Here is a 22,587-nt window from a genome sequence, read left to right on the forward strand (position 1 = left end):
GTACTTTGCTTTAATAAAAGGTCATATTTTATTCAAAAACGAAAATAAATGGAAATATAGAATAATACAATGGTCCCGGATATACAATTTAATTAAATTACATGTGAGATTTGAGGATTTTATCACAATTTACTTCGTTAACTCCTGAGAATACTTTCCAACAACAACAAACGCTATTATTTAAGTACCTGGGTATGAAATGGCGACGAAGGGGGCAAACTGATCCGATGCCATGTGGAGGTCATATAGCAAAATAATTTAAATAATATTTGAAATGACCGTTAAATACAGTTCATTTTCAAAGTAAATATATGACATTTATAGCTTTTCTCACAGTTTTTAGACAGGGGTGGAGTTTTGTAAGCAGACTCAGCAGGATCTGAGCTTCCCAAAATGATAATTTTTCACATTTGGCATGATGATCTTGTTTGCATTGATAACACTCGCTTTAACGTCTCCCGCGGGTGACGCTGCTCAGGTCACATGTTGGACGCACACCTGTGTCAGGATGGACTGATTGCTGTGGAACTGGAGCGAAGAGACAACTTGTTGCTATTCGGTTCCCTGCGGCGCGCACACAGTCCTCCACATCGGCCCATACTCATAAGACACATCTGTCTCCGAGCTGAGGTATTCCTGTTTAAACTTTGTGGAGCAAGCGTAAATCACCTCTGTGTCCCCACGCCAACGCGTGCGCAGAGAGCAGATGCCAGGGGCGCATTGCGCACAGTTCTTGCGCCGAGCCGAAACGTGCGTCTCTGTGCGTCAGTGAGTCTGCGCGGCTCGATGAGCGACAGCAGCAGCAGGAGGAGGAGGACGCACAGACAGTTGTCGTGGCTCAGAGTTGGCCCGGATGGCACCGAGTTCCCGCTGAACGCCAGCGCCAGACGGAACAAGTGGCGAGTCGGGGGGTGGGTGGGGGGTCTGTGCGTCAAACTCAAAGAAGTCGGGATGGACGGGAAGGGCACCCTGAAGATGTTCAGGAAGAAACGGGAGCTCATCAAGACTCCGTCCATCTCGAAGAAGAGCCGAGCAGGAAGCCCCGGGCCACAGAGCGGCGTCCCGTCTGTGAGTAGCGCATCACTTTTGGTTTCTGCAGTGTGTGTGTGTGTGTGTGTAGAGTCAGAAAACCTTCATCCTGGACAGGCTGGACAGATCTCCAAACCAGGAGTGATTCTATGTGTGTGTGCCTGAATGTGAGTGTGGAGAGGTTTTGGGTGCCTGATTCCAACTTTTATCAATGTTCCTGCTTGGCTGGTGTCATCAGGGTCAGAAAGCGTCATCTGCATGCATGAAACCTCTTGAAGCCATTCATCAAAATGCAGTGTCATGAGAGCAAATGCTATGGGCACCAGAACGCACGTTGACTCATATCTGGTTAAGTGTTGCATAGGAAGTACATCTCTTGTGGGGTTTTTTTCTTTTTTTCCGACTGAAGCCGTTGTTCTTCATCGCCTCTGTGAGAGACTGCATTCAGAAGTGGACTAATTCTGTAGGTAGATTAGCAAGAATGCTGAAACGTAGCAGTAAAAACAGCTACAACCCTTACTCCACCACTCAGAGAGTTAAGAAAGCAGAGTCCAAATGCAAGGAGAAGCTGGACATACTGCCCAACAAGCACAGTATATGGCTTAAACAGGTAGGTGGGTTTTCTGTCCAATACCATCAGGATATGTCGATATTCCAGTTCCTTACATTTGTTGAATGCATCTTGTTTGCATTTTATGGAAATCTTATTTGGGTAATTTCCAATGTTGCTACTCCAACCATCATGATATTTGACACTGTGTGAAATTGCCCCACCCGACGCAGGAAGTGTCAGGAAGTGTTGCACAACGCAGCGCAGGATCTTGTGAAAGTCTGCCTATGTGTGTTTATCAACACCAGTGCAGTTGCTGGTGGTGGTGGTGGAGGGCGCAAAGTCAATCTCTGTAGGGATGGACCGAGACAGAGATCGGAACTGACCATTTCTCTGACCGTCTCTATTCTGATGAGGTCAAATACAGAAATAGCTTACTGTTTTTCTCCTGTTCAATACATGAATCAAAATCAAGAACTATCATTTCTGTTTATAAATACCTAAATAAAACCTTTAACCTTTAACCAATCCTTCTCAAGGCACTTTAAAAGACCAATGTGTCCAGTTCATTTGCAGCAATATAAAAACATGCAAAAAACCAATGCCAGTGTAAACAGATTCAGATTAGGTTAGATATAGTTAGGCCTAACTTTATTCATACACCTGGTACCTTTTTTAGATTTAAAATGATTTTTATCCAACTAAGACGTTTGTTTGCAAATGAGAGGATGATCTCCCAAAAGATAGGGAGACAATGTTCAAAAGGTGTCATTTTAAAAAGGCTTTTATTTACATTATGTTTAGAATGGTAAATTCAAAATAAAATGGCATATTTTCTTCTGACAAATTTACAAAGCAGTACAAGAACCTGGGGACAGTAATGGATAACAGACTGACCTTTGAACCCGGTGTGGACTCTGTATCTAAAAAAGCTCTTCAGATGTTCTTCTATCTTAAGCTTCATGGTTTTAATGTGGATTCTACTTTTTGTGTGCATGTTTTATTCTTGTTTTCACATTTAACATTGTCTGCTGGTTTGTACTTTGAACTGTCAAACATAATAATAAACTGCAGAATACTATTATATTATGTACGAAAATCGCTGGGATAAACCTGAGGGACTCACTCACCTGTTCATGATTAGGTCAACTCTAAAGGCTAAACCAGATATAGGTGCAACAGAATCACCTCCATAATGACTTCCAGTTGTTTCCGTCTGGACACAGGTATCTTCTTCCCAGGTGTAGATAATAAATAAAAAAATCATTTGTTCCTGCAGTCGCCAAAATTCTTAACAATCTTTTAAATGTAACCGATATGTTTTAATATGTTTAATGTATGTTTAGTATGGTGCTATGTCATGGCTGACTGTGTTTCCTTTATTCCTACTGTGCTGCACAACAATTGCCCCCTTGGAAATAATAAAGATGATGAAATTAAAACTAATTTAGAATCTACTAGACAATTTGCACAAAAGCTTAAATTGACATTACAGCAATTAAAATATTCCAATAATTGCTGAGCAGCTTTTTAAACATTTCCACAGGCATTCTGATGTTTTTTCTTTGGAGATGAGCTATTTGAGGGTGGAAGGCTTCCCTGCCATCACCCTAATATTTAGCTCCCTCCACAGATTCAGATCAGATTCAAATCAGGACTCTAATCCTTGTTTTATTAAACTCATGTCCCTCTCGCTTTCTCCCAGCTGTCCATTCTCCAGGAGCAGCCTCGGAAAGATGCAGCTGACGCCGCCCTATCCTCTTCGCCCTGTTCGTCCACCACCTCTTCAACCCTTACCCCCTCTTCAGCTAGCTTCCAGGATTCCTCCCTGTCTTGCCCGGGCACCCCGAGCCCCCAGCACGCCAAGCTGGTCGCCATGCAGGGAGTGGGGGGTGCGTCCCCCATGACGACACTGAAGAGGCCGACCGCTCTGAGCCGACACGCCAGCGCAGCAGGTCAGCTACGAAAACACCTTCAGTTTATGACAACGTTTCATTAAAGACAATACACCAGCCAGCTGAAGGCGGGGCCTTCTATGTCAACAACTGAGAGGAGACAGTACTGATTTGTGCAAATGTGGCACTTGCTCAGCAGAATCAAGCTTAGATCTGAAATGCAGCACTTAGACTGCAGGCTAGAGGTGAATTTTAAAGAAGTCTCAGCTCACCAAAAACACATTTCTATTCACACCACAACAATAATCTAGAGCTGTACTTTACCCAATAGTTTTTTTGGATGTTGTTGGGATTATTTTTTAATATGGATCTTGGACCAGAACACATTAATATGTCAGAGTACAAGATAACATGTAGAAGGTCAATCAGTCATAGAGACATCTTGACCTTCAAAGCTTTTAAATATGTTGTAGCACAGACAGTTCTATCCTGCATCTAAGTGCACCTTTAGGTCTGCTTTGTTTGTATATTCTGGACTAAAACATTAGCTTAAAAAAAACATAATTTTGAGGGTAATTTGTGTCTATTTTGTAGCTTTCAAGAGCTTTTTGGTATAAAGCTCTAAAGAGTTACTAGATCCCTCTAGTAGACTCTAGAGACCGGATTTTGGAAAGATAGAGAGGGAAAATAATTCTGGTGAAATTGACCATGTGGTGTTTCTATGTTTCCTCAGGGTTCCCGCTTCCATCATGGGTTTACACTAAAGGTCAGGGGAAAGGGGCCTTGAGTCCGTCCCCTCAGTCCGAGGTTCCAGAGAGCACCGTGATCGAGGTGGAGGACATCCCAGCTCTGCTGAGGGATGTGGCACGCTTCGCCGAGGCAGTGGAGAAGCTCAAGGATGTTGTGCTGGCTGAGGGTAAGAAGCAGACCGCCAAGCAAAGATAGAGGCCCAAACATTTAGAGCTGTTCTTTTTAAAATGACTTCCAGCAAAGATATTTGTATATCCACCTCCTGCGCTATAATCGGCCTACTGAAATATTATGAAATACTGTCTGTTTTCATGTCGGCAGAGACAAAGCACATCTCTGTGTGCCTGTAAAGCCAAGTACGTCGATTGTTCATGCAGGGGGGAGTTTTCAGGCAGAACAATGCTGTTTTTGGTTCATTTCTACACCATCTCACACGAGGGATCCATAGGAGGGCTCTTGTCAATCTTTCATCAACCCGAACACGTGTGCTTTACGTGCGCGACAGCGGCCGTGGGTGGAGCCTTCGTGTACAGCTTCCTCTCTCCGAGTTGACGAGTGTGTTTCCGCTGCGCCCACAGAATCAACCGCACTCTTGTCTCCTGCAGGAAGCCCGCTTCTTGTTTACTGCAGCCGTGTTCATGCACCCTGTGCCCCTCCTGCACGATGCAGCTGAGCATAAACAGACTGTGCCCTTACAATGGCGTAGATTACACAATGGGCTGGCTTCAACAATGAAAACTTATGACAACAGCTTCGATTAATTGTCATTCAGCTTCATTCATAATCATACAGTTAAAACTGTACTTATTTAGGGCAGAACCTGAAATATTTTTCTGTCTCCTGTTATCTGGCTTTGTTTAGTCACGCGCTTTCTAAACAGGAAGCCATGATGGATAACTCTGTGACAGAAAGGCCTCATCCAACACTTCCTCCACTGGTTGACCTACGTCACCAAGACACTGTCTGTCATAAGCTCTTTATTTTGCTGTTATAGTGCCACTTCCTTTTACTTTAGTGTTCACTTTTGAACAAGGTGACCTGCCTCCATGAACCACAGAAAGCAGATACAGCAGAGCTCCAGGACTGAAGACTAATCTTGCAAGTCTTGTGAAAGGCCACATCCTTTCTGGTACTGCTGTGACACTGTTCTAAGTCTCCTGCAGCTCCTTCAGCACTCTTTATCTGATAGATTGTGGGATGATGAAGGCTCATCTGTCCTCTTACTTCCTCTGGCTGTAGGCTGCCTTAGGTAGCGAAAAGAAAAGAGTTTAAGGTTGCAACACAGGAGAGGAAAAAACATCTGACATAAATGTTGTGGGAAAAACAAGAGGGCACAGGCTGTAGTGGCTTTACCAGACAAAAAAGCTGACCTTGCATGTTCACTTGACTGTCTGACACTTTTTAGCCTACTGCCATTAACTGTAATGTCTGTTTTGTAACACCTTGTGACAAGAGTGACAAGAATGTCTTTGCTTTTTAGCCAAAAGGGAAATAAAGAGATTGTTGTAATTCAGCTGCCTCCTAAATATGTTCCCTTGGCTTTCCAAAATTTGAAGCTAAACTAAATAGCTGTTTTCACAGGCCTCATGCAAAGTATCAATTTCCCTCTATTCACATGTTGTCCCACTACAATCACAGGTTTTAATGTACTTTATTGGTACTTTATGTGAAGTGGAAGGAAACTGATACATGGTTTTCAAAAGTAAAAATCAGAACAGTTGTCAAGTCTTGCCCAAGACTCAAGCTTTTCTGTATTTGGCTCCATACATTTTTCCATCAACTTTGAGCAGCCTTTCTGTCCCTGCTGAAGAAAAGCGTCCCACAGCATGATGCTGCCTCCATCATATTTCACCGTAGAGATAGTGTGGTCAGGGTGCTGTCCTGTCCCACACATTGTGACTGTAGTCCAAATTATATTTGGTGTCATCTGACCTGAGCACCTCCTTCCTCTCTGCCGTCTCCCCTCAATGAGTTGTGGAAAACATCTTGGGGCTTTCTTCTTACTACTCTTTGATTAAAGGCCGGATTTGTGGAGTTCAATAGTCTTCCTATTGACAGATACTCACGATAGATCCGTGCATCTCTGGGTCTTCTCCAGGGTTGCCTTGAGTCATATCCTGGTAGGTTGGCAGTTTTGCCTTCCTCTTTCCATTTTCGGATGATAGATTTAACCTAGCTCTGTGAGACATTTAAATCTTGGATATTGTTTTAAAAACGAACCCTGCTTTAAACCTTTCCACATCTCTCTCCTTGACTTGTCTACTGTGTTTCTGGGTCTTCATGATGAGGTTTGTTCACTAATGTTCTCTAACAAACCTCTGAGGCCTTCACAGAACAGTTGGATTTGTACTCAGATTAATTTACACACGGTGGACCCTGTTTGTTAAATAGGTCACTTCTGTAGGTAGTTGATTGCAGCAAGTTTTATTTTAGAATATCAGATTGATGGGGAGCTGAGTAAAAATACATGCTGCACTTTTCAGATTTAGTTTTTTTCCTGTTGGGCCTATCAATAGGATTCTCTGAAGTTTGTGACAAGGCTTTTAAAAGATCAGATATGCACACATTAAAAAATCACAATATGAGTAAAGCTGGTTCAAAAATCCTGCTCGATCCTGTTATTTATGCCAATCAGTTCACTCGTATCTTCTTCACCGCTAATCATGTTGACTCTCATCCAATTTTAGAGAAGCTCCAGATCAATCTGTGCCCCCGTTTTCATAACAAAGTGCTATTTTATCCCAGCCTACTTTCATTTCCTACACAGAAACCAACCATTTTGTTCCAAAGCACTAACCAGTTTCAGTTCATTACTCTTGACAGTTGGGTATATGTGAACAATTTTAGGCTAAATGCTTTCATCGCATGTATAATTGTAATGTAATGGTATGTTTTTCTGAAAAGCTTATATTGCATGCAGTTTCCAGTTATTGTGGTTCAGATCCGTTTGGGTCAGCTGACAGATTATGATCCCTAATCAGACTTGAATAACGATGAGTGACTCCTGCTGGTAGACATTTTCACAACCAAATTTCCTCACAGCAGACAGCAAAAGTAGAAAATGGAGATGGAGTGAAATGTCGAGCATCATTTAGAGCTGAAAGTATTTCATTATTAGTTCTGATTATTTGTGTTTTGTTATTTTATCTTCTTGGCTGAAGATGAGCCTATTAGTAGTATATTATGGGGCAAAGTGTAAAGGAGAATAAGTTTTTTTTTTTATGTATTTGGAACCACAAGCTGAGAAGAGTGTGTACATAATAAAGGAAGCATTTTTACCAAATAAAAACATTTAGTTGTTTTTACAATTCTTTGAATCAAAATTGCACTCAGGTAGAAAATGTCACTAACTGTAGTGCTAACCTGTACCAGAAGGAATTTTTAAACATCTCTCTTTAGGGTCAAGCTCCAAACATTTTCACATTAGTCTCAACTGTAAGAAAGAAATGTACTTTATGATGAATTTTTACAGGAATAAAAGCTTCAGCAGCAGCTTTATAGCAGAGGATGAGTTAGCGGGGGCATACAGGGGCTGGCTTTTTCAAGGCAGTATATCCTAAAACAATGGGTTCCAATGTCTGTCCTAAAGGGCTGGTGTTGTGCATGTTTTAGATGATTCCTTGAATGAAATGCATAGGTCATCATCAGTGCTCTGCAGAACTTGATCAGATGCTGAGGAGGTAATTCGGTAGCTTTTAATCGCCTTATGTTGGAGCAGGATCACATAAAAAACACGCAGGATGCCAGCACCTGAGAAATGTGGACCACACTGCCCTAAAGCATCAAACATCAAAATTTGGGATATGTTTAAAATTAAAATATTCTGAAAAGTATTGTCTCATGCTGCAAATAAGAAATAATCCAATGGCTTATGCTTCCAATTAAATATACAGTCAGAAGAAGTTCAACAAGAGCAGGTGAAATGCAGGAAATTACATGCTTGTTATTGCAATGTGGATATTTTCCAGTCTGTTATGGAGGCAAACCTTTAAAGTGAAAATAAAAACAAGTGTTTTTCTCATTGCATCTCACCTTTTTAAGATGCATCTTCAACAGTTGGGATATGGGAGAAGTGGACAGCAGTACAAACCAACAGTTTCACAATATCCACAACTGCACTGCCACCGACTAACTCTGGCAAATGACCGAAAATCAGGGAAGCGTTTGTGAAACTGAGATGTTTAAATCCTTAAAGGGAGATCTAAATGAGTCTGAGAGCAGCTCCAGCAGAGATGCCGATTGTTTGCTAGCGGAAACAATCACAATCTGTGGCATTCTTTTTTTTTTTTTTTAAGCTTTTTTTTTTCAGGCGGCCTTTTATTCGCTTGTCTTACCCAACACCTCCATCACACAGGTAAGGAGAGCCAGCGGCCCGTGGCCCACGAGTGTTTGGGAGAAGTGCTGCGAAACCTGCGTCAGGTCATCAACACGTACCCGCTGCTGAATACTGTGGAGATCCTCACTGCTGCTGGGAAGCTCATATCCAAGGTTAAAGGTGAGTTGTCTCCAAGAATGGAAGGAGAGGAGCAGCAGACAGAAGAGGATTTTAAGGCTTGGGAATACTTCTCTAATCTGAACACCTGGGCATTGTTTCAGGTTTCCACTATGAGACGTCCAATGAGACAGACAAGAAAGACTTTGAGAAGGCCATTGAGACCATAGCCGTTGCCTTCAGTAGCAAGTAAGTGCCTTGTGTACCTTTTACATCAAAGCTTGTATTTAGCAGCTGTAAGTGCTGGTGTTTGTTGCAGTTAAAGGTAACGGTCTTGCTTCACAACGGTGTCCAAACAGTACGATCCGTATTTGACATGCAGATGAGGTCAATAGTGTGTGTGTGTGTGTGTGTGTGTGTGTGTAGTAGTGAGCTGAGAGTCTGGTGTTGGGAAGCAAAGAGAAGTGCGTTGATGGTGACACATTTGCATGAGCCAAAGCTGAAAACAGGAAGTGGGTTTTTTTCATCTACCGTCACAAAACCAAAACTTGAAACTTCTGTTGACTACCTGAGCTCTAACGGCACATACTGCACAGCCTGAAGCAGTAAGACAGCATGAGAATGATCGCTGGATTTGAAATGCCAAGGATTAAACTAGATTAAAGGATTGGTTAAAATGATTAAGATTAGTTTTTTTTCCTCAGATATGTAACTGTGAAAAGAGCGCAACATGTGCATGCCATTTCAGGATTTAGACAACCGTCGGTTTTAGGAGGAAGTGAGCTGGCAGAGACGGTTGAAATCTGCCTGAAGAGCCTGTTTCCTCATTCCCTCCTCCGCTCTCCCTCTGACCTACGTTTCTATGACAGCAAAAACTTTAACATGGAGTACCCACTTTTATTGTTTAACTAACACGTTGCCAAACAACTCAGTTTCAAAGGAAATGGGTTTATTAATTTCATAGAAAAATGACTGAACCCGATAGAGGTGACTGGGTTCAAAACTTTATCGTTGTCACTTCCCGTCTCTGGTGTACCTGCAAAGGTTTCGCATTAGGGTCAGATCTCTTCCCTTTTTTCTTTCTCTTCTGAAAGTTGTTTTGTTGTTAACAAAACCAACCTAATGTTTAAGCAGCCGTTTGCTGCTAGTGTGCGTTTTACATGTGCTTCTCAATAAATGAAATATCACTGAAAAGTTGCTGTAGTTAAATAATTCAGTTTGAAAAGTTAAACTCTTACATAGATTCATTAGTGATATATTTCAAATGTTTATTTCTGTCGATTTAGGTGGTTATGATCTTTAGTTTTAATACAGGGATGTCAGCCAACAAAAATGTAAGTTCATGCATTGTACACCATGTAATAATCTTTTTTATTTGTTATTGCAACCTGTACATTCCAATGAAATTTGTCCTCTGCATTTAAACTGTCATTAGGTAGCAGTGTGCTGCTGTGCAGCGCCTGGGCAGTGTTCTGGGGCTAAGTGTCTTGCTTAGTGGTAGTTTGTGGGATCCAAACAAGGGAACTTGCAGCCTTCCCAGAACACACACAAAAGCACCCAGCTCTAACCACTAGGCCACCAATCCCCCCTCATTCATATACTCTATTATTGCATTAATGATGTGTGGTGCGTTGGAGATCAGCCTGCGAGTCTCCTGATGTGTTAAGGAAGAGCAGGTTGCTTTAATAGCAACCTGTAGCTCATCTGCATTGTTGGTTTTGGTGCATGATACTGCATAGATTCTCCAAGGGGTTTGGGTCAGGGCAGCTTGACTAATCCAGCACAGTGTTACTATTGTCGTCATCAAAGCAGGTCTTTGCGGGTGGGGGGACAGTCCTCTGGGAAAAATGTAAACAGTCTCTCCATAAAGCCTGTCTGCAGAAGGAGGCATGAAGTGCTACAATATTTCCTAATAAATAGCTGTGTTGACTGTGAACTTGAGTCAACACAGCCCCTCTGGAGCGCTTTCCTCTAAGTCACTGTGTACAGTTGGTACACCACAAACAGAGACAAAGCTGTAGGTCATGATGCTCTCAATAGAGCATCAATAAAAGGACACCATCAGTCTTTGTGTGATGGTATTTCTCCTACGCTCCCTCAGGAGATATGGTCTCTAATGGGCCTTTTGGAGTAACTCTGAGGTCTTCATGCTCCAGATCAGGTTCTCCTGATGAAGACTCCCAGGAAACAGAAGTTAGCCACCCTCCCCACACAGACCCCACTGATGATCAGTGGTGAAATGTCAGTCCTCTTTTTTTCCTATAGTCAATTAGCATCGCCTTGGTCTTGAAGAGGATGTTGAGCAAGTTGTTGTCTGAACACCACAGTCAGCCGCTCCACCTTGTCCCTATTGGGGGATTTATCCACACCAAAGATGAACCCCACTACTGTGGAGTCACCTGTGAACTTGACAGTGGTGTTGTTGGAGTGAGCGGGGGTGCAGGTATAGAGGGTGTAGAGCAGGGGGCTCAACACACACCGGACGACCGGACAGGAAGCTATGGATCCACATGCAGGTGGACTATGGAAGACCAATGTCCCGTAGAATGCCCACCAGTCTGTGGGGCTGGTGTTCAATTCTGAGTTAAAGTCCACAAAAACAGGCTGCACCTAGCTCCCTCGCTTTTCAAGATGAGACAGTGCCGCATGGAGTGCCGTGGCTACTGGATCCCCAGTGGATCTATTGGCCATGTAGGCAACCTGGTGGGGGTCGAAACTTTTGGGGAGGAGTGATATGATGTGAGCCCTTACCAGACATTCAAAGCTTTTCGTGCCCACTGGTGTCAGTGCAACTGGCTGATAGTCATTAAAGCTGGAAATGTGGAGTTTTTTGGGTAGGGGATAATGATGGAGAATTTAACCATTTTATTGCCTGACCTCAAGGCGTTTTTTCTCTCCTTTAACAGCTGCTGGACCTCCCTGGTCATCCAGGGTTACTTGTTGGGATAGATCTTTGTGGGTTTTTCCACAGTAACAGTGTCTATGTATAGGGGTTGGACAATGAAACTGAAACACCTGGTTTTAGACCACAATAATTTATTAGTATGGTGTAGGGCCTCCTTTCACGGCCAATACAGCGTCAATTCGTCTTGGGAATGACATATACAAGTCCTGCACAGTGGTCAGAGGGATTTTAAGCCATTCTTCTTGCAGGATAGTGGCCAGGTCACTACGTGATACTGGTGGAGGAAAACGTTTCCTGACTCGCTCCTCCAAAACACCCCAAAGTGGCTCAATAATATTTAGATCTGGTGACTGTGCAGGCCATGGGAGATGTTCAACTTCACTTTCATGTTCATCAAACCAATCTTTCACCAGTCTTGCTGTGTGTCTTGGTGCATTGTCATCCTGATACACGGCAACGCCTTCAGGATACAATGTTTGAACCATTGGATGCACATGGTCCTCAAGAATGGTTCGGTAGTCCTTGGCAGTGACGCGCCCATCTAGCACAAGTATTGGGCCAAGGGAATGCCATGATATGGCAGCCCAAACCATCACTGATCCACCCCCATGCTTCAGTCTGGGCATGCAACAGTCTGGGTGGTACGCTTCTTTGGGGCTTCTCCACACCGTAACTCTCTCGGATGTGGGGAAAACAGTAAAGGTGGACTCATCAGAGAACAATACATGTTTCACATTGTCCACAGCCCAAGATTTATGCTCCTTGCACCATTGAAACCAACGTTTGGCATTGGCATGAGTGACCAAAGGTTTGGCTATAGCAGCCCGGCCGTGTATATTGACCCTGTGGAGCTCCCGACGGACAGTTCTGGTGGAAACAGGAGAGTTGAGGTGCACATTTAATTCTGCCGTGATTTGGGCAGCCGTGGTTTTATGTTTTTTGGATACAATCCGGGTTAGCACCTGAACATCCTTTCAGACAGCTTCCTCTTGCGTCCACAGTTAATCCTGTTGGATGTGGTGCGTCCTTCTTGGTGGTATGCTGACATTACCCTGGATACCGTGGCTCTTGATACATCACAAAGACTTGCTGTCTTGGTCACAGATACGCCAGCAAGACGTGCACCAACAATTTGTCCTCTTTTGAACTCTGGTATGTCACCCATAATGTGTGCATTTCAATATTTTGAGCAAAACTGTGCTCTTACCCTGCTAATTGAACCTTCACACTCTGCTCTTACTGGTGCAATGTGCAATCAATGAAGACTGGCTACCAGGCTGGTCCAATTTAGCCATGAAACCTCCCACACTAAAATGACAGGTGTTTCAGTTTCATTATCCAACCCCTGTAGGTCTTGATGTACCAAAGAACATTTGTTTGTGAACACCTCAAGTTCTGGGTTGTCAAAAATCTTCCAGTTGGTTCTGTCAAATTGTCCTGCAGCTGTTGGAAGGCTTCATCTGGTCAAGTTGTAACGGTTTTTGTGATGGTAACAGCAGATTTCCTGAGGGGGGCATTAGCATAAATTAAAAACAGGGACAATTAGTCTGACTGGCCCAGGTGCGGCAGTGACCCAGTCTTATAACCCAGCTAGATGTTGCTAATGCTATGTAAGTCTGACCTCCAGGCTAGCTGTCATCCAGTGGGATGGACATAGTACTTACCGAGACTTTGGTGAACTCTCTCAGCAGATAAATGGACCTGTATTTAACAGTCATATACTCCAGATCCGAGGAGCAGTGATCGTCTACAATCACTATGCTGGTACACCAGCTGTGGTTAATGTACACACAATGCCCCTTTCCGAGTCGCTGATCACAAGCAAATTTTTATAGAAGACACGTATACAGTGGAGTAGACCAGTGTTTCCCAACCCTGCTCCTCAAGTACCCCTGCCCTACATGTTTTAGATGTGGCTCTGTTCCAGTACACCAGATTTAAATTATTGCATGACCTCCTCAGCAGCCATCAGGGCTTCAGAAACCTGTTAATCACTCTTTCATTTAAGTCAGGTCTGAGGCTGCAAGGAGACACACAAAACATGCAGGACAGGGGTACTTGAGAAGCAGGGTTGGGAAAAACTGGAGTAGACGATGGCTGGACACAATGGTGAAGAGGATCACTGGGAGCTTTTGGGAAACTGCATCCAAACCTGGGACTGTGGTCACTCTGCTAAGTCAGGTTTACATGAAAAGGGAAATGTGTATTTTTTAATGTACAAGTAAAAGTGGAAGTGCTCTGTTTGATCATTAAGGGGTACTTAACTTAAAATGTAAAATATCTGGTGATAAATATTACATTTTATATTCTGGTACTTGCAGTTATTCACCACATACCTACTAAATGCTTTATATTCACTTTCGGCAGCTAGACTAGCTGGTGGTGCAATGCCTTGCTGCACACTACCCTGCCCCTCTGGAAAGAACTATCCCAGACCACGAGCTCTTACCTGTTAACGTAAGACCTCGGGAAAGTGAAATTACCAGGGTAAATTTGTATCAAAATGCCCGGGGCTTTCCACATGCAATGACAAAGGGTTTCATGTGTTCTTCTGTTTTCTGTTTTGTGCCTATGACTGTGCTGGACAACTGACATGTCAGACCTAACATAGCACTACTGCATTTTTTTAAATAAATTTGGGTTTTTACTTATGCTAAATCATAAAAACGTTAACAAAAATAAACATGAGTTACATTTTACAACATGCTCATATTTTACTTTACTGATATGCACCTGTATGTTTCTCCTCAGTGTGTCCGAGCTGCTGATGGGAGAAGTGGACAGCAGCACGCTGCTCTCCCTGCTGCCCACAGAGAAAAGCAGAGTGAGTCACATCTCTGCTTTCTACTTAAGTTTATATGAGTACTTCTATTCCCTGAGACATTCATGAATTTTTCACTTTCAAATGGGCATAGATGGGGAAAACAAAGCCCGTGTTTTTGTTGGTAATGAATCATGTTTGTGATTTCAGTCAATGGAGAACTTGTACGCTGTCGCAGGCGGAGTAGAAGGGGGACACTTCAGGAGTGACCTCCAGGACAATGGTAGGCAATAAGGTCCCTCACTCCAATTAACGTTAAAATCAATGTTGCGTAAAATCACCCCAAACACTTATTTGGATCCTGTTTCATCTCAAGTCCTCACTTATTTTTCTTTACTTCCTTTCTGTATTCAAGAAATTTAATAAACATCTTCCATTTAAACAGCAACACTTTGTTAGTTTATTGAGATATTGTACTTAAGTTGGTCTCCCCCTGCTGATGTAAATACCACTGTCCATTTCACTGCCGTGGATTTGATCATAAGTAAGCAAAAGATGACTTGTAAAATGCATACTACATATGCTCAGCTGACTGAAAACTACTTTTAAATTTTCGTCAAAAAATTGATTCAAATCTAATTTTATCAGGAAGAGGTTTGGACTTTTTTATTGTGAGTGGGTGTGGACTGATGAGTGTTTGTGTTGTTCTGCAGGCAGAGTTGAGGAAGTGGATGTGATTCTCCAGCGCAGTGAGGGAGGGGTGGACTCAGCTCTGCTCTATGCCAAGACTATTTCCAAGTACATGAAGGACCTGATGAGTTATGTAGAAAAGAGAATCTCACTGGGTAAGTGGAAATGTCTCATGTTAGGGTTATCAGAGGGCCAATATCCTAAGTGGAAACTTGATGAACAGAAATGGTTTTTTTCTGTAATGGTCTCTAAGGTTGTTTTTTTTTGTTTTGTTATTTGGACATTAGTGTGACTTGCAGAAGTATTTCATGGGAAACTTTACAATAGTTTGCACATTACAACCATAAAGTTTAATTTTTTTGAGGGGATTTTATGTGACAGACAATTGTGACAGTGGAAGGAAAAGGCTTTCAATTTTTTGTGTGTGTGTTATGCATTTTCATTTAGCTCCCTTTATTATGATACCCTTAAATAAACTTTATTTCAACCAGGTACCTTCAGTAGTCACCTAATTAGTCACATAATTAGTAAATAGACAAATTAGGTTATAAAATTATATTTCATGCTTTGAACATCTTATAGAGCTCTGTTCAGCTTATCATCTGAAATTGGAAAGGTTCAACTACAAACCTTAAAAAACATGACTGTCCACCTAAAATGAACAAGCCAAGAGGCCACAATATTAACCCTGGAGGAGTTGCAGAGACCCAAAGCTTAGTTGGGAGAATATATTGACAGGACAACTATTAATTATGCACCTCACAAATTTGGTTTTCCCAGAGCAGTGGGGAGGTGAATGACGTTGTTGGGGGGGAAGCCATATGAATGTGATATGTGGCAGTATCATACTGTGGTTATGGTTTATTCCATCAGGAGCAGAGAAACTCCAGTCCCTGAGTCCTGCACATTTTAGATTTGTCTAGGCTTCATCACACCTGAATCAAATAATAAGTTCATTAGCAGGACAATGAACAACTTGACTGTGCTGAGGAAGTAACTTAGCCATTTGATTCAGGTGTGTTGAACCAGGAACAGATCTAAAAGTTGCAGGACACTGGCCCTCAGGAATTGGAGTTTGACACCCCTGTGTTAGAGGCTGCAAAAACTTGAGAGTGGGGGGTGGAGGTTTACCTTACAGCAGGACAACCCTAAACTACAGCAAGAGCTACAAGAAAATGATTTATGTCAGTGTTTCTAAGCCCTGGTTCTCAGGACCCACTGCACTACTGGTGCACTTGATGGCATGCTGAGGAGGTGATGCCAGAGCTGAGACACATTGGACCCTGATGAACACTAGTTTAGATACAAGGATACTTATTTGTTAGAATGGGCTAGTCAATGTTTAGACATAAATCCAACTGTGCATCTGTAGTAAGACTTGTTCATGTTTAAATATGCTCTCCATTGAGTCTGACTGATCTTAAAAAATGGGCAAAGTTTTCTCTCTAGCTGTGCAGATCCAATAAACCCATACCTCAAAGCATCTGCAGCTGTAATTGCAATGACATGTGGTTCTACAAAGTATTGACTTAATGTTTTTTATTTACAGTATGCTACTTTCTTCTCAGGTCAAAAATCAATAAACAAAATCCTAAAACAATGAGTCGGTCAGGAATGTTTTAAACAGCAGCTTTTCCAACGTCCTAAAGCAACAAACTGTGCTGCAGCGATGAATCAAAATCGGCTTTATTGACCAAAAGCACTGCAAATGTGGTACTGCAAATATGTCTCTGTAGTTTCATGGCAGGCTGTGAGGTGTTTATTGTGCTTTTTAGAAAGACAGCCTCTGTTATGGCTGTTTTTTTTTTTCAAATGGTGCTCTGTAACGCCAAACTGAAAGTAAAAGTTTAAACAATCCAGGGTATGTGGGGTCTGCAGAGATGTTAGCTGCTCTTTTCCTGACCCTAGAACTGTACAGTTCCTGGATAGAGCGAAGGTCAGCTCCGATGATCCTCTCTGCAGACCTATTTGTTTGTTGCAGTTGGGACCTATCTTGTTTTGTGGATGAGCCAACCCACACAGTGATGGATGTGCACAGGACTGACTGAATAATGGCTGTGTAGAAGATGACAAGCAGCTCCTGTGGAAGGTTGAACTTTGAGTTGCAATGTCTGCTAGGCCTTCTTCCGAACATGGTCTATGTGTGAGGACCAGCTGAGGTCCCGAGAAAGGGTGGTTCCTAGGAACCAGAAGTGCTCCACAGTCAGCACAGTGTTGTTGAGGATGGTGAAGGGATGCAGTGTGGAGGGAGTTCTCCAGACGTCCACAGTCTTGAGCAGGTTAGGCTCCAACAGGTTCTGTCCACAACAGTGGACCAGCTGACCCACCTGGATCAGACCAATAACAGCGGTGTCATCTGCCAACCTCAGGAGATTTACAGACAGGTCGCTGAGGTGCAATCATTTGTGTAAAGGGAGAAGATGAGTGAGGAGTCCTGGAGCTGGTGCTTCTTGTGAGGGAGTAGATGCTTCCTAGCCTCACCTGCTGCTGCTGGTCGGTCAGGAAGCTTGTGATTCCCTGACAGGTAGTGGCTGGCACTGTGAACTTGGTGAGCGTCTGGTGGAGGATATCTAGGTTGATAGTGTTGAAGCCTGAGCTTAAGTCAACAAACAGGATCCTGGGATCCCAGGTATTCTACATCCCTGGATGATCGAGGTTGTGCAGGATAAAGTGTAGTCCCAGAGTGACTGGATGAGCCGACCTGTTTGCCCAGTAAGCAAACTGCAGGGGGTCGAATCTGTCTGCACATAAGCAGGAACAATAACTGTCTCCACTGGTATTTTTGTAATGGCTTTCTCTATTGCGTCTGGAATTTAATTGCTATGCCCTTTAACAACCACCAGGGGAAGCTGCAATGCTAAGATTTTGCTCCTCTGTGTTTGCAGAGACGGAGTTCTCCAAAGGCCTTCAAAGATTATACCAGTCCTGCAAACACAACATAACACACGTAAATCCCATTTTTCCTATTTCCAAATATTAAGAAACTGCGCATAAAAGGTACTGACAGCATATTTAAATCTGCTTTCACTGATATCAGATGTTGTTTTGCTCCCTTTAGCCCCACATGCCCCTCTTCTCCATCTACTCTCTGGCTCTGGAGCAGGACCAGGAGCAAAGCGTAGGACTGCAGCAGGCCAACACCACTCTACACAATCAGACTTTCATTCAGGTAAATGCAACATAAATGCAGCTTCTGCATCTGGGAGCTTTTTGCTCCTGATCCAACTGCCTAATTTCCCAATCAACATGTCACTTTGCCTGCACAGCCTCTGATGCAACGCAAACAGGAGCACGAGAAGAGGAGGAAGGACATCAAGGAGCTCTGGATTAGAGCCAAGAGAAAACTGGTAAGGCCTTTTGTGTTAAAATTCACACAACTGATCTAGCTTTGTGGCTGAATTTGCAATTCAAAATGACTTTGTGGTTAGTTGGAGTGTGAGGCAAACCTGCGAAAAGCCAAGCAGGGTTACATGGTTCGCTGCGAGGAGTATGAGAAGGCCAAAACGGCAGCCTGCAGAGCCGAGGAGGAGGGAGGAGGATCTACTGTAAAGTCTCTGGAGAAGAAGAAACGCCTGGAGGAAGAGGCTCGCAACAAGGTCTTTATGAATATTTTCATTTCTCCACAACTTTACCTTTGCAATTTGATTGACCTAGAAAAGAAGCTAAAGCACATACATTGAATATGTGTTTGCACAGGCAGTCGAAGCGGAGGCCACTTACAGAACGTGCATTGCAGATGCCACCACTCAGCAGCTGGAGCTGGAACACACAAAGGTGACGGTGCTGCGACAGCTCCAGGACGTCATCAAACAAAGTGATCAGATGCTCCGCTCGGTCAGAATGCGCACACCAACTCAGTCTCCCATCCTGCAACACTACCCTGTCTCCACTAAAGATGCTTAAATGTCTCTGACCTCAAATCCTTCATCCTGCAGGCCACTATCTCCTACTACCAGCTCATGCACATGCAGACCGTGGCTTTGCCCGTCCACTACCAGACACTGTGTGAGAGCAGTAAGCTGTACGACCCTGGCCAACAGTATGCGGCCCATGTGCGAGACCTGCAGCTCCCCGAGCAGCCTGTTGTTCACTACTCGTTTGAGACATACTCGCCCTCCAGCTCAAGGTACAAGCTTTGTTTAGAGTTAACGCCTCTCACTAAAAACCTTGGAGGTTTGCCACAAACTATAGGAGACTGCTAGAAATAAAATCACAGTATTATAGTTATAGTAATATGTTTTCTTTAAAATCGAGCCAGGCTTGTGTTTCTACTAATATTCAGTGCCTTGAAAAAGTATTCATACTACTTAAAATATTTCACCTTATGCCATGTTATATTTACAAACATTGTCTTCTTGGGATTTTATGTGATCAGCACAAAGTAGTACATGCTTGTGAAATGAAAGAAAAAGGATACATTTTTTTTCAAATCTTTTGACCAAAATCCGAAGCGTTGCATGAATATGTCTTGAGTCGATACTTTGGAGAGCCATGCCACAGTCCCAAGTCTTCCATGATTCTCCTGTATTTGGCTCCATCCATCTTCCCATCCACTCTGACCAGCCTCTCTGTTCCTGCTAAAGAAAAACATACTGACAGCATGATTCTGACACAACCGTGTTTCATTGTGTGGATGGTGTGTTTAGGGTGAAGTTCGGGGTTTAGTTTTCCATGACGCAAATTTGTATGTATGTAGGCCAAAAACTCCGCTTTTGATCTTATACATTTGCTGTGGCTCCTATGTGGCTCGTGGCAAATGGCAAATAGGACTTTCTTCTCACTTCCACTATGGACAGACATATGGAATGCATGACTAAAAGTCGAAAGAGTGTCCCACCTGATTAAAGGTTCTCCACAACTTTCTCCTTTATCTGCCTCCTGTGTTCCTTGTTCTTCATTATGCTGTTTGTTCATTAAAGTTTTCTAACAAACGTCAGAAGCCTTCACAGAACAGCTGTATCTATGCTGAGATTAAGCTGTATATAGGTGGACTGGATTTACAAATTAGGTGACTTATGACGACAACTTGTTCCACTGGATTTTATTTAGGAGCTTCAGATTAAAGGGGGTTGAATTCAAATGCACAGCATATTTTTCAGATTTCAATTTCTTTCACATAAAATCCCAAATAAATACATTAAACTCTGTTGATGTATTGTGACAAAATGTGAAAAGGTTCAAGGGAACTAACTGGTTACAGCTTCAAATTTACTGAAAAGACATCAGAGTGAAATGCACATATAAAACACATATATAAAATGATTTCAGCCATGGCCACAGACCAAGAAATGACAGCTTCAACACCGACCCTCTTACGAGCCAAACTGAAAGTCCTTCCATCACTGTGGATCCTACAGCTGGAGAGACTGAGGCTCAACACAAACGTAAACACTGCCTTTTTATAAGAACTGTGGACATAGTTTGCAGGCTTTCAAAGCTAAGCCACTCTTTGGATGTTTGCTCTTCTTCTCATTCTGTTATTTTGTTATTTCCCAAGGACAAGGCCACAAATCCTGGGGTTCGACAGTGAGCAATGACAGCGTGGTAGACACAGGGCTGGATTCTCCCACTGCCAGCGCAAGTAAGTCTGAAATTTGTTTTGGTGAAAAGCAACATGAAGATTTCTTCTTCATTGATTCTTGAGACATTGGCAAAAACATGTTCCTCTAAAAAACGCCACTAATCCTCGTAAAAATTAATTTTCTAACTTAATAAAAAATAATCAGGGCCGGGGCATGGCACTGGTGGTGTAGGGGTTAGCGCACGAGCACATATAGAGGCTAAAGTCCTCGAAGTGGCCGTCCTGGGTTCAGGTCACGGACCCGGCGACCTTTGCCAAATGTCTCCCCCTCTCTTTGCCCCTCCTTCCTGTCTGCCTACTGTCAAAAATAAAGGCCTCTAGTCCTGAAAAAATTCTTAAAAAATAAAATAAAATAATCAGGGCCAATCATCGGAGGGTCTTTTGCACACTCAACATTTTTTTATGTTTGTTTTTAAATAATGAATTATGATGATGATAGCTGATCATCTATACAATCACTTGCTCTACAAATCATGTTTGCTTAATAAATGTGTCATCTCATCTTGTTTTATAGAGGATAAAGGTGCATATATGCATGAAATAAAACAAAAATCTCTTATGTTTAACTTTTAACTCATGCTTTAATTTTAGGTGACATTTCTAAAATAGCTCGAACGTCATCAACTGGAACAATGTCATCTGATGAGGAAACAGATGAGAAAGATGGAAACGTTGCGTCGTTTGAAACTCCAAGTACGTTTTTACGGAGTACCCATATTCACTGTGCTGTCTGTAGTCAGCTTGTTTTAGACTGTGTCTGATCGTTCTGTGCAGATATTAACGGCATGGATCCAGACGTGGTGGTCTCCACCAGACCCTTCCGGAACATCGGCCTGTCCAAAGCGGCCCAGACCCACAAACTGAGGAAGCTGCGGACTCCTGCCAAGTGTCGGGAATGTGACAGCTACGTTTACTTCCAGGGGGCCGAGTGTGAAGAAGTGAGTTCTTCACCATGAGACTTTATTATCCTAAATTATCTTTGCGAATTGTTTGTGCAATTACATTCTAAGAAGAGTTGCTCATTTTTGTCTTTATTTAGGCTTTTATTTTATCAACAGGGTAACCTGTTTATCTTGTCTTCTTCTGTCTCTTAGCCAGAGCTCATCATCTGGCTCAAAATAGTTGCTTGACTGGTGCTTGAGGAAGAGTGAGTCAAGATTGGGACAAAAATCTGATATTCAACTTAATAAAACTTAAAGTTGCTAGACTCTATTGGCTCTCATTTCAGATAATGTACAGCATTGGTGCACACTGGAAATTATGCTTTATTAAACTTTATAAATGCAGAAAATGCACCAAAATTAACCTTAGAGGATTTGTGACAAGTGGTTATTACTAAAACCCATGAGTCATATAAGCTGTATGTTGACCAAAAGAACTGCTGAATCTGAATAACCTCATTTGGTGGCTTTACAAAACAATCAAAACTAAAAATGTTTTATCTTTTGAAACCTATGTGAATACATTTATATGGAACAATATATGTAATGGGTATTCCTATATTTGGGTAATTTGGCTTTCATAGACCAAGCAAAGTTATGATATTCATAACCGCTCAAATCTGGGCCTTTCTGCCTTGGGGCTTTCATCATAGACTGATTTTAGGCAGTTAAAAATCATTCAGATTACAAATGTGTGACACAGCGCACCCAGTAGGATGAGTGAGGAATCACTCTGGTCTGAGTTTAAAATGAGGTACCATTACATTTTAATGGGGACAGACCGCACCTCAAACTCACATTTTCCCCTTGGTATCGATGTGTAAGAAGCACATCCTTAAAATGAATTTATCTTCAACTGCAGTAATACAGTCTCGCATGGAAAAACTTCAGTGGAAAATCCAGTCTTTAACTTGTGTACGTTAATCTGGGGCTAGACACTAACCACATAGGTGGATTCAGGGTCAACGCCACACCCTGTGTGGAGGAAAAGTCAGTTGAGCTTCTGGACTGTTTGTTGCAATAAAAGCTCAAAATATGCAAACTGATTTCATG

The 22,587-nt window shown here is 42.6% G+C and overlaps 1 protein-coding gene across 1 annotated transcript in view; it reads left to right on the forward strand.

Moving 5' to 3' along the window:
• The first annotated feature begins 495 nt into the window (after positions 1–495).
• Positions 496–22,587, forward strand: part of arhgap45b (Rho GTPase activating protein 45b) — a 30,200-nt gene continuing 8,108 nt past the window's right edge. Inside the window, exons 1-18 of the mRNA XM_047374339.1 lie at positions 496–1,068; positions 3,285–3,534; positions 4,208–4,390; positions 8,579–8,719; positions 8,821–8,905; positions 14,313–14,385; positions 14,533–14,605; positions 15,036–15,167; positions 17,898–17,959; positions 18,071–18,181; positions 18,279–18,359; positions 18,441–18,608; positions 18,709–18,846; positions 18,948–19,138; positions 20,281–20,396; positions 20,510–20,593; positions 21,185–21,286; positions 21,368–21,531. Coding sequence (XP_047230295.1) covers positions 787–1,068; positions 3,285–3,534; positions 4,208–4,390; positions 8,579–8,719; positions 8,821–8,905; positions 14,313–14,385; positions 14,533–14,605; positions 15,036–15,167; positions 17,898–17,959; positions 18,071–18,181; positions 18,279–18,359; positions 18,441–18,608; positions 18,709–18,846; positions 18,948–19,138; positions 20,281–20,396; positions 20,510–20,593; positions 21,185–21,286; positions 21,368–21,531 — 2,436 coding nt within the window. The 5' untranslated portion in view covers positions 496–786. The remainder of the gene's footprint in view (positions 1,069–3,284; positions 3,535–4,207; positions 4,391–8,578; positions 8,720–8,820; positions 8,906–14,312; positions 14,386–14,532; positions 14,606–15,035; positions 15,168–17,897; positions 17,960–18,070; positions 18,182–18,278; positions 18,360–18,440; positions 18,609–18,708; positions 18,847–18,947; positions 19,139–20,280; positions 20,397–20,509; positions 20,594–21,184; positions 21,287–21,367; positions 21,532–22,587) is intronic.

Source organism: Girardinichthys multiradiatus, chromosome 9 (assembly GCF_021462225.1).
Source record: "Girardinichthys multiradiatus isolate DD_20200921_A chromosome 9, DD_fGirMul_XY1, whole genome shotgun sequence".
NCBI lineage: Eukaryota > Metazoa > Chordata > Actinopteri > Cyprinodontiformes > Goodeidae > Girardinichthys > Girardinichthys multiradiatus.